The 12,697-nt window shown below is 43.5% G+C and overlaps 1 protein-coding gene across 1 annotated transcript in view; it reads right to left on the reverse strand.

The window, feature by feature from the left end:
* PLEKHG1 (pleckstrin homology and RhoGEF domain containing G1) overlaps window positions 1–12,697 on the reverse strand; it is a 216,056-nt gene that overhangs the window by 31,121 nt on the left and 172,238 nt on the right. Inside the window, exon 5 of the mRNA XM_023517967.1 lies at window positions 2,572–2,722. Within this exon, the coding sequence (XP_023373735.1) occupies window positions 2,572–2,722 (151 nt within the window). The remainder of the gene's footprint in view (window positions 1–2,571; window positions 2,723–12,697) is intronic.

The following is a 12,697-nucleotide window of genomic DNA, read 5'->3' on the forward strand; positions in this document are numbered from 1 at the left end:
CCATGGCATCACGCTCACAGCAACCTTCAACTCCTGGGCTCAAGCGAGTCTCCTGCCTCAGCCTCCCAAGTAGCTGGGACTACAGGCACCCGCCACAGCGCCCGGCCATTTTTTGGTTGCAGCCATCATTGTTGTTTGGCGGGCCCGGGTTGGGGAATTTGAACTCGCCACCTTAGGTGTATGTGGCTGGTGCCTTAGCCGCTTGAGCCACAGGCGCCGAGCCTTGGATTCTTTATTGTATCCACAATGCCTAGCAGAGAGCTCTGTGGTCAAAAAGTGATCATACTGAAGCTACATCTTCTTAAAAACAACAGAGTTGGTACCATGGATCATGCCTATAATCCTGACACTTTGGGAGGTTGAGGTGGGAGGATCACTTGAGGTCAGAAGTTCAAAACCAGCATAGGTAACATAGCAAGACCCCATTTGTGGTGGCAGACACCTGTAGTCCCAGCTAATTGGGAGAGGCTGAGGTGGGAGGATCACTTGAGCCCAGGAGTTTGCCTGGGCAACATTCCATTATATCATAGTAACATTTTGTAAATCTTCGTTTACTTTTACTGGGTACTCAAGTTTTTCATCTAGCTAGAAGTGGGTAAGGAGGTTATATTTACTTTCCGTATTCAGACTCAACTGTTTAAAAGGCCCTATGAAATTATAATAATGAAACTAATGATTCCCAGGTAAGTTCAAGATGAATGGCAAATTTTAAAAACTAATAATTCCTTCGTTTAGCCTAAGAGACAATTCCATTCATCAGTAAACAGAATGAGAAGTCCAGAGGACGTTCCTGTGGGGATTTTCACAGATGACTGCACAACTTTGAATGATGTGAATGGCAAGGGGAACACTCTAATCAATGACAGAAGCAAAAAAGACTTCAAGGGCAACCAAAAATTAGTTTTGGAATAATCCAATACTATCCTTTCCTTTTTCCTTCATGGACAGCTCTTAATATCGAGGCCAAGGGCTGTTTGTCCTGCTGTTAACTTTTTGTAAGGGTCCTGACTTCTCTTACCTGCTTGAGACCTCAGACTATTCCTTTGACTGGTGGCCATCCCACTGTCTGGAAGATCACCCGAGAGATCCCTGGGACACACTAGTCTTAGATGTCACATTAACAGACTTCAGCAGAGGTTTGTCTTGGGACAGATTATTTAAGAATTGTTTAGAAGTAGTTAATTAATCTCACTAATCCTAAAAAGACATTAGGATTGATTTAAAAATTGGGCACTGTGGCTCAGGCCTGTAATCCTAGCACTCTGGGAGGCTAAGGCAGGTGAATTGCCTGAGCCCAGGAGTTCCAGACAAGCCTGAGCAAGAGTGAGACCCATCTCCACTAAAAATAGAAAAACTAGCTGGGCATAGTGGTACACACCTGTAGTCCCAGCTACTCGGGAGGCTGAGGCAGGAGGCTCAAGCCCAGGAGTTTAAGGTTGCTGTGAGCTATGACACCATAGCACTCTACCCAGGGCAACAGAGTAAGACTCTGTCTAAAAAAAAAAAAAAAATTAAAGTAGTATCTCTGATGTGTCTTCACAGGATATAAGAATCTCTCAAGATGAGCCACCCAGGCAAAGAGACCAAGCAAAGGAATTTTGGGTAAAGCTGGACTGTCAAAATTCTTAAAATTTTAAATGTGTGGAACTGAGCAGTCTAGCTTTACCTGAAATGACCATCCAAATTAGATCCTGCAATCATTTAAGAAAAGATGAACTACAGGCATGTTCACAGAGAGAGGTGCTTAGGGTTAAAATCCCTTTTAAAAAGGGATTTTTAATGTAATATAAAAATAATAAAAATAGCTTATTTCTATGGCGTGCTTATAAACCACAGTGAATGTGGGCAATTTATAGGATTTGGACCCAGGCGGTCCAGCCCCAGAGCCAGTTCCTATTCTGAAACACTGTCTTTCTCCTGTAGCCAAGATGAGCAAGTCCGACTTACAGAATGAAAATCACCTCCATAAAACTTTTTTCCATTTGTGTCAACTTCCTTACAGGGTAAGAGATGAGAATTGGAGAGCTACGACTATCTTTATTTCTAATGGCTTCTTGAATTTTTTTGAAGAGTAGTGGAAAATAATAAAAAGAGAAGATATCCTAGAGTGAGGCTAAGCCCAGCCCGGAGATCACTCACCACCCTGCTCATCTGTCCTCTGCCTTTCAGCCCCTCTCTCTCTGCTTTCATACAAAAGCCAATCTATGACAAATCGCCCTCCCTCCCTCCCAGCAGCCTACTGAATCGGGGATCACAGAAATAAAACATCAAAAAAAATCTGTTTTCCATTTAGACGATAGCTCCCTGCCTGAAACTGTCACTGCCCAGTGCGAGGACTCCTAAGCCCAATGAGAATCAGAGCTAAAATTAATCTCTTGACTTGGCTGTTGTCAATGGGGCTACAGGCCCAGAACATGAACATCTCTAATGCCTCAAAGCAGATTAGTCAGTTGTAAAATATGAGTGTGGAAAACATTTCCATATGTCTGCAGCCTTTTCTGGTATTTTCCCCCAAATTTAATAAATACACCCACGATTTCCCTCCCCTGCAAAGTGCAGACAGAAACTTACGTGCAGAAGGAGATGATACTTGAGAATCCGCTGAACTGGTTTCAAGAGATAGGACCCCAGAGGCAATGAGTGTTTCAGAGTTTCCTGACGTTCCCTGAAGAATTTGGCCAGTATCTTGTTTCTCATGCACTCTGTCAGCACGGCGACCGATCTGCAAGAGCGAACGTTTTTATCTAAATGGTAATGCTTTTTACATGGGGTATCCAAGGGTTTTTTTGGTTTTGTTTTGAGACAGAGTCTCACTCTGTTGTCCTGGGTGGAGTGCCATGGCATCATCATAGCTGACAGCAACCTAAAACTCTTGGACTTGAGCAATCCTCTTGTCTTAGTCTCCCCAGCAGCTGGGACTACAGGTGCCCACCACTCCTGGCTAGTTTTTCTATTTTCAGTAGAGATGAGGCCTTGCTCTTGTTCAGGTTGGTCTTGAACTCCTGAACTCAGGCAATCCACCTGCCTTGGCCTCCCAGAGTGCTAGGATTATTACAGCTGTGAGCCATCTCACCCAGCCTGCTGGAAGGAGTTTAAATTTGAAATAAGCTCTTTGGAAAGTACTTTAGTAAGTAGAGCTGGAGATACTCTTTGACCCAGGACTTTTATTACAGATAGATAGACATAGACCAATTCTTACATATATCTACTAGGTGAGGTTAGGAATAATCAGAGCTGTGTTGGGTATTCAAGTTTTATATGCCAGTTAAGTATAAATGCCTGATACAGAGCCAGGCTTTGTGCAGATTAGATCACGCATCCCTCTGGGAGGACGAGGTAGAAAAAGGCCCTGTACCCAGGGAAGGTAACACCATGGCTCGACTATTGGGCAGGAAGATATTTCCTTCTGGAACGTGCAACTTCATGCCAGGGCACATGGCTTGACTCTTGTGCAGTGCTCATCTCACAGGTCTGCGCTGTTTCCATAGGTTAGATAAGGAGGTGGCACCTTTGTATTAGGTAAAAAGAATTCCTTTCTTGCCAGTAGACTGAGCCCCCCACCAGGGCATTTGTTACCCCCTCTGCTGGTCACTTTATGTGATGCACCTTGTGGGTAGCCCTCCTTAGAGACCTCTTCCCAGGTTAAGGTCCCTCTGAGAATTTGTAAACAGATCTTCCTTTCCACCTCCAACTGGTTCTCCTTAGTCTTAACACAGTTTCTGGAAAAGACTTATTCCTGTGGAGTGGGCCTCAATGCAGGGTATTTGAAACAGAGGTCGGAACGCCTTCTCCACCCAGTTTCCCTGAGGATACCCCAAAACGTCTTAAGGGGATAGCTGAAACAAAGCTCGAGTTTCATATGTACCTAAAGCAAGCTGAGAGGCAGGTACAGTCACACACATGTACATTTATGGTTTGGCTCAGTGACCATAGCTCAGTGGTTAGGGTGCTGGCCACATGCACTGGGGCTGGAGGGTTCAAACCCAGCCCAGTCCTGCTAAACAACAATGAGAACAATAACAAAAAAATAGCCGGAGCTTTGTGGCAGGCATCTGTAGTCCCAGTTTCTTGGAAGTCTGAGGCAAAAGAATTGCTTAAGCCCAAGAATTTGAGGTTGCTGTGAGCCGTGACAGCACAGCACTCTACTGAGGGCAACATAGTGATACTCTGTTTCAGAAAAAAAACTTACGGTTTCATAATGTAGAAGCAGATGAAAATAATTTCACTTCTTTTCTACCCAAGTGAGTAATATATTTTCAGAATTAATTGGAAAAAAAATCATGTAGAACACCAAAGAACAAAATACAGTTCTGTGGAAGCAAGTTAAATGGAAGTCTTATAATTAAGCCACCAGAATCCCTTTGGGGCCCACCTGCTTTGAGAAATACCTGTGTGAATTGATTTATTTCCTCTTTGAATTGAGATTTCAAAACTCTACTACATTATATAATCTGGGAACTTTATGAATGCTCTTTAGAATCAGAATTGGCCACTCAGTAGCCGTCTGTGGGCTTGAGCTCTTGCTCAAGAATAAGGACGTGCCACACAGTCTGGTTGGGGTGGCTCACGCCTGTAATCCTAGCACCTGGGAAGCCCAGGTGGGTGGACTGCCCTGAGCTCACGGGTTCCAGACCAGCCTGAGCCAGAGTGAGATCCTTTAAAAAATAGCCAGGTGTTGTGGTGGGTGCCTGTAGTCCCAGCTACTTGGGAGGCTGAGGCAAGACAATCTCTTAAGCCCAAGAGTTTGAGGTTTCTGTGAGCTATGATGTCACAGTACTCTACGGAGGGCGACAAAATGAAATTCTGTCTTAAAAAAAGAAAAAAAAACCCCGCCACACAGTGAGTGCATCTGAGCTCTGGGTCCCAGAAGTCTGGGGCAGGGCCAGGCACCTGAGGACATTGACCTGACCAGATTGTGCCCCTCCCTAGGGGAAGTTGGGGTGGGGACTTGTGTTTCTTCACAGTAAAATCACTGGGGTGTGACTGGTATGAAGAAAGTGGACACTGGTCAGGGTGTGCCAGCACCTAATATCACCATTCAATAGCACTGTTTCCTCCAAATGGGAAGAAACTTCGTCAGATGGGCCCAGACACCTGGCACTCTATGCTGGTTAAGACAGGGAAAGGGAACCTCGGGCCTCAGAGAGCAAACTGATGGCAGACAAGGGGACAGAAGGAAATATTTCTCTATGACTACAAAAAGCGCACATGGGCCAAGAACCAGACATGGCTTCTCCCTGGAGAACATCTTCCAAGCACCTCTCTGCTAACACATTTGAATCAGGCTCAATATAAAACAAAACACCTGCCCTAGTCCCTCCAGAAAACTACCCTGAACTGTCCTCACTGGGACCGAGCCTTACCCTGGGTGTCCTTAGCTTCCTTTACACATTGCTGGGGGGCCCTAAATTAATTCCTATTCATTTATTTGGCCTTCCCTAACACGCTAGTCCACTACTACATTTAGCTGAGTTCTGACTTTCAAGAGAATATGAATGGTTTGAAGGCAAGAGGTCCCAGTTCTTATTTCCTGCCAATACACACCACTCGGCGACACAGTGCCCTGAGAATGATAGGCTCTAGGGAATTTTCTGGCCCAGAGATTTCGCCTTCTCCCTTGTCTTGGAAGTGGCCCGGCATAGAAGCAGCCTAGCAGACTTACTGTGTACTCGCCTTCGTAAGTCAGAAAATCTTCTGAATTTGTAATTTTGGAAGTTTCTATCAAGATATTATTTCTTCAAAGGATACGTTTATAATGCAATTTACACAGACACAATCCCCAGATGAGTCCATCATTTTAGATTCTGATAATCAGGTTCAAACCTTTGTTGATTCTTTGGAGTAGGAATCTTTTCGCCTTTCCTCAGGAAGCAGCTTTGTGGACTAGTGGAGGGCTAATTCTGTGATTTCTCAGAATGAGAGTGTGGTGCAAGCTGGGTTTTGGTGTAAGGACCGTGGGATTTAGTCGGGACTCCTACTGTTTCTTAGAGCTTCAGCACTGAGATGGAGAACGGCTGGAGTGAAACTATAACTGATGGCGCGTCTGCAGATAAAGATCTGTGATAAATGCTCTCATACACATGTGGAGGGTTTGTTATTTGATTTTTTTTTCTTTTTTCTTTTAGAGACAAGCATGGTTGGCCACCAGTGCAATAAATCATCATGGCAACACAATCTCAACCAACATTAAGAGCAAGAGGCTAAAATCCTGCTAACTATGTGGGAAAGGAGGAAAATAAAAAGGCCTGGATGGGGGGAGTTACAAAGCTTCAGCAAGCTTGCAAGTAGCCTGAGGCTTTAGGTTGGAGAAACCTCAGTTCAAATCCCAGTCGGGCCGTTTGTCAGCCACGTGCCCCCTGTAGAAGCAGCACTTTCCCGGTCAGAGCCTCAGTCACTTCACCTGCAGAAGGTGGATGGGGAACAGGTGGTGACAAACCAGCACCGGTGGAGGGAGAACCTCCTACGTGTCACGCCCTGGACGGTTTTTTTTGCTTTTCGTTAATTCCTCAACATCTCTTGGTTGCTGTAAAAATCAAATCCAGTGCTTTGTATTTATGTATTCCTAAGCATTTAACGTATTGCTTAGGAATTAATAAATGCCCAGTAAGTGTTTTTTGGAGACAACCAAATTCTTTTTCCTTTCTTTTTTTTTTTTTTTGAGACAGAGCCCCAAGCTGTCCCCCTGGGTAGAGTGCCGTGGCATCACAGCTCACAGCAACCTCCAACTCCTGAGCTCAAGTGATTCTCCTGCCTCCGCCTCCCTAGTAGCTGGGATTACAGGCGCCTGCCACAACGCCCGGCTATTTTTTGGTTGTAGCCGTTGTTTGGTGGTCCCGGGCTGGATTTGAACCTGCCAGCTCAGGTGTATGTGGTTGGCGCCTTAGTTGCTTGAGCCACAGGCGCCGAGCCAAGAAAACCAAATTCTTATAGCTGTGGCCCATCTCCCTTACTGAAATGGTCCATATCCTGGGCAGCCACACTCCCTCACCTGCCCTCCTGCTCTCACTCTCTGATGTACGTGAAACGGAAGTGACCAGCCAGGGGGATGACACTTTCCCCGTCTCACTGTCCCTGCCTATCAGGATCTGTCTGTTCCCCGAACTTCATAAAACCTATATAGTTTGTAAAATGTATACAGCCAACATAGAACATATTTTCTCTCCAGCAGATTATATAAGCTCACTAGCAGGATTTCCAAAATTCTTAAAAAAACATGGCGCACACAGCAAAGGCTCCAGAGACAAGGCTCACAGCCTGCTCTAACTGGCTTACTTGGTTTTCCTTGGAGATACTCAGTAATCTCTGCGGGGAGCCTTCCTGCCTGAACCAGTGTCTGGGTACCCCTGTAATCTGTTCTCAGCACATTTTGCATTCTTCCCAGAGAATTCAGCACAGGCCAGGAGCATAACGCCTATCAACCACAGACATTGGACCAAGGGACTTGAAACAGTACAAAAGTGAACAAAAATAAGCCTGCTCGTTCTGACCCATACCTGGGATAGTTAGTGCAATACTGCGTATAAATGTGGAACTCTTCACTCTGTGAAGAAACAAGAGAGATTTTTATTGGCAAAAAAGCACAGACATCAACATTCACTTTCTGGTGTGACAAGATGTTCCAGACCTTCCTGTCCATTTTCCTAACCCACACCCATTCTTCATGGAGCTCTGATTCTCTTTGGCAGGAACTAGTGTTTGGAGACCACAATCTGGGCATTAGGAATGCTCTTGATATGAGATTAATCATATTTCTATGTCTTTTGGTGGACAGAGTTAGAAACATGGTGTATTTTAAAGGATAAAGTACACCTTTACTTCATACTGATGCTTATAATTCAGATTCAGGACTATAGCATTCTAATTAGCCATGATCATTCTTATGAGTGTATTTTCTTTCTCCTACCAGTTCCAATTTTTTTAAATTAAAAATATTAAGAGGGTATAAACATTTTTGTTATATCGATACCTTTTATAATGCTTTATTATCACCTGAATAGCATTCATTGTATCTGATAGTAGGTTCAGTTCTAGTTCTAAATGACACTGATATAAATATTTCTTTGCTTTACCCCACAATGCATTCAAAAACTTCAGAATAATAACACCACCATAAATAGTATCATTACTAAACTGGGTAGAGATGCATTTGCTGTATTTTGTCCAAAGTGTATTTTCAAATCAATTGGAATTCTGTTTGTATGGTAATGCCACCAACTGGATAGTTTGACTTTGCTTTCAATTTATGAAGACTGCTTTCTAAGACTTTAGTTTTGTTCCATAATTATGTAAAATTATATATGGTTTCAAAATCAATCCTACAAATACATAGTCAAAGAAATCTATCATTAACTTTCCAAAAAATATTTTAAAAACTTTAAAAATGAAATAAATCATAAAAAGAAAAAGGAAATCTAAACTCTCTTCTATTCAGCCTAATTTCTCTATTCCTCTATTCATAATCATTTTTTTTTTTGAGACAGAGTCTATGTCACCCTTGATAGAGTGCCGTGGTGTCACAACTCACAGCAACCTCCAACTCAGTCTCCCAAGAAGCTGGGACTACAGGTGCCCACCACACACCTGGCTATTTTTGTTGTTGTTGCAGCTGTCATTGTTGTTTAGCTGGCCTGGGCTGGGTTCGAACCCGCCACCCTCGTGTATGTGGCTGGCGCTGTAACCACTGTGCTATAGGGTGCCAAGCCTCATAACCAATTTTTAGTCTTACAGGTTATCCTTAAAAGCAAAACAAATCCCCTCCATATATACTTCCCCCTTACCTTGATAAAAAAAATCACATTATACTAGTGAATCTCAAACTTGAATGTGTATCAGAATTACACACTCAAGGAGGGGTTTTTTTTTTTTTTTTGAGACAGAGCCTCAAGCTATCCCCCTGGGTAGAGTGCTATGGCTTCACTGCTCATAGCAACCTCCAACTCCTGGGCTCAAGTGAGTCTCCTGCCTCAGCCTCCCAAGTAGCTGGGACCACAGGCGTCCACCACAACGCCCGGCTATCTTTTGGTTGCAGCCATCATTGTTGTTTGGCGGGCCCAGGCTGGGGATTCGAACCCGCCACCTTAGGTGTATGTGGCTGGTGCCTTAGCCGCTTGAGCCACAGGTGCCGAGCCGGAGGGGTTGTTAAAACAGAGACTGCTGGGTCCCTCATCAAAGTTACTGATTTAGTAAGTTGAGGTGGGGCCTGAGAAATTATGTTTCTAACAAGTTCCCAAGTGATGCTGATGCTGTAGGCCCAGGGACCACACTTTGAGAACCACAGTGCTATATACACCTCCTGCTCCCCACCCCCCGTCCCCCAGTGGCACGTAGAGATATACTTCATTTGCTTTCATTGTTTCATAGACTCCATTATGTAGATATACTATGGTTCACTCAACCAGCTTCTTGCTTTAGGGACAATTGGGCTATTTCTAGTTTTTACAGTAACAAACATTACTGTAAAGAATAGCATCAAACTTACTGAATTTTTGTCAGTATATCTATGGAATAGATTTCAGAAAGTAAGATTGGTAGGTGAAAGGGTGAATTCTGATGCTAGATTTATATAGCAAACTCCATGGTGTCCGTGCCCTGTGTCAGCTGTGGCAGTGCCCGTCGTCCCATGGCCTTGCCAACATTTCAAACTACTACCAAATTTCAAGCATAGTACTTTAAAAATATCTAAATTAGTTGCCAACTTTTAAACCTTGAAAGTTGTAAATATCTTAATTTCTTTTCTTTTTTTTTTGAGACAGAGTTTCACTTTGTCTCCCTCGGTAGAGTGCCATAGCATCACAGCTCACAGCAACCTCAGACTCTTGGGCTTAAGCAGTTCTCTTGTCTCAGCCTCCCAAGTAGCTGGGACTACAGGTGCCCACCACAATGCCCGGCTATTTTTAAAGATGAAGTCTTGCTCTGGCTCAGGCTGGTCTTGAATTCCTGAGCTCAGGTGATCCACCCACCTGGGCCTAAATATCTTGATTTCTGAAAAAACATAAGATCCACCAGCCCTGGGCCAGCAGTTTCACATGGCAATCACCTTCCCGAGGAGGCCAGGCCAGCTCGTAGACAACCATGAGCTCCACCAGGGCCTCTTTGTGCCCCAAGTTCACCTGTTGGCTGCTGAAGCCTTCTTGGCTACATGGATGAGAAGGCCAAGTGACTTGCCCCAGGCCTTCTAGTAAGCTCACATCAGACTGAAGCTTTATTCCCATTTGCTCACACTTTCTTAGTTTCTTTCTTCTTCTTTCCTGCCTCCTGTTACACTCAGCCTGAGACTGAACACCATCAGGCTGACTTTCCTTAAATTTGGGGACCTGTAGGGTCATTTGAAAGGCCAAATCAAAAGACTGTGGGCTCAATGAAAATATGTTTAAGTTGCATCACATAGATGACCCCCCCCCCACACAACCTTAATAAGGCCATGAGACCTCTGCACACTTGAATTTCTGTGCATCTTGTGACTGCCTCACTCTATTTCTATCTTAAATGAGAGGTTATGATTTAGATCAGGTTCGATCTTAGGTTTGTGAAGCTCTGTGGACCGTATGTACGATGTTTCACCCCATGATCAACAGTTCCTAGTTAAATTTGTAAATGCTATTAATTAAATATGCCACACTGAATACTTTTTAGAAGTTATTTAGGGGAATATATTATAGAAATATATATAAGTTACACACAAATAAGTATTTCCTGCTAATTATTCAGCTCTTTGAAATTGTAATTAGAAATGACGCAGATATGAGAATTATGAAAGCACGAAAATATAAGTCGGGGCTCAGCGACTGAGCACAAAGGGCCCTTAAATACGTATTGAGCAGGTAGCTGAAGTATTCACATGTATGACTTTTGGTTCTTCTGCCACAATCGCTTTCTGCCTCTTGGATTCCTGACACGTTTTCATTGGACACTATGGGAGAGGCTTAACATGTAAAAAGCACATAGGTAAGGTAACCTTGACTGGAATTCACACTAATGATATGGAATATCTGATATCAGCACTTTCTTGAGGATAATTTCAGCGAGTCAGTGGGGTGTCTGCAATGTGCTCACTCCCTGGGCTCTGAGAGAATGGCAGCTCTGAAGACCAACTTCAAGGTCAAGATGAGGGATGGACATGAGGGTGCAGGTGAAGGCAGAAAAACAAACAGATATTCCTGGTGTTTCCAGAGTCCTGAGAGCAGACAAATAGTCACTGGGAGCAGGCTGAGACTGCCGGGTAGGGAAGTTTAATTCCTGTCCATGGAGGGAACTGCTAACTCCTTATTTTTCTTCTGAGAGCCATCAGGTAAAAAGCTCCAATCTCCCTTTGTTCATAAGGACATCTGTAACCCTCACATACCACAGAAGCAAGCAAGGTCAAAGATGAATCCGGGTAAGCCCTGGTGATTCAGATAAAAGCAGAAGTCAACCGCAGGCTTCACCTCTTTCATTAATGGTCTCCCAATTAAAGCAATTTTCCACCCCTCCCCAGCGTTGAGCAGCTGGTTGTGCTTTAGAAAACATAACATCTTCTAAATTTCAGGGTGCTGAGTGAAAAGCCGGCTGTGCCAGAATCAAGCACTCTCTCACAATTCTCTGCTTCCACGGGAACGTGCGGAGTGCTGAAGGCACTCTTCTAATTAAACTTGGCAATGTTACAGTGAAAAATAAGATTTGGGAGCTGGCAACATGGCACATAAACAAGCTTTTATGTGAATAATTAAGTGAGAGCTGAGCATATGCTGGAACATCTTTAATCAACTTGTGATTACAGTTACCAGTAGAAGCCCAAGTGTTTCCGAAAGCTCCTAAGCTGTTTCTATGCTGTGGTTATTGTAACGTATCTTCTCTGATATATACTCAGTGTGTATTTTCACCCATTCCACTTTTCGTTTTCCTTCTCTTTGGTAAATTCCTGTCCAATGATGACACAGGCAACTTGTGAAAAGCGTTGTATGTGTAAGCATGTGTGCACCAACATTTTACACGTGGACACACACGTACAGTCAGGAGAGTTTTATATACAATTTCACTGATTGCTTTTAAAGAACTTCAATACAACCCTCAGCGTGTTATGTTTGGATGCAAAGCCCTGGGGATGGAGCTTCAGCCACCAGAAATGACCCTGTGGAACAGTCGAGAGCCGGTCAGACCGGGATGACATCTCCTAGTTCGCACTGGATTCTGAGGCTCTAGACGAGGTGCTAATTCTCAGTAGCTCCCAAAGCACCTTCATGAACTTTACTTAAACCTTTGTACGTGTCGGACTGTAACTGCAGAAACCACATGAAGGCTTGCTGCAAAACAACTTTTGCTAGAGGTTTTCCAAACAAAAGCTGTTGAAGTTTTTAGGAGAATTTAAACAAGATAGGACAATATATATCGAGGTATCATGTAATGTAGGAAAGCTCTTCTGGTATATTTCAGAACTTTATCTCCTATTTGTGCCCAGAATATGATAAACTCACTGTCATTCAAGCTTTAAAAGTCAAATTCTTCTCTTGTATTTTCCTAAACCATCAGTGCAGCTTAAGAAAACTGTAGGGAAATGAGTGCATTTTTTAACATACAGGAGATGAATTTTGCTTCTCTTCATCTCCCAAAGGATAATCAGAGACCAAGCTAGTGCCATCTATCATATAAATATTTTTAGATGTGACTGGAATTTCATAACTAGCTTAGTGGTGTTTAATAGAGCATTTTCTTTTTTTTTTTT

Source organism: Otolemur garnettii, unplaced genomic scaffold (genome assembly GCF_000181295.1).
Source record: "Otolemur garnettii isolate 467f Iridium unplaced genomic scaffold, OtoGar3 scaffold00126, whole genome shotgun sequence".
In the NCBI taxonomy this organism is placed as follows: domain Eukaryota; kingdom Metazoa; phylum Chordata; class Mammalia; order Primates; family Galagidae; genus Otolemur; species Otolemur garnettii.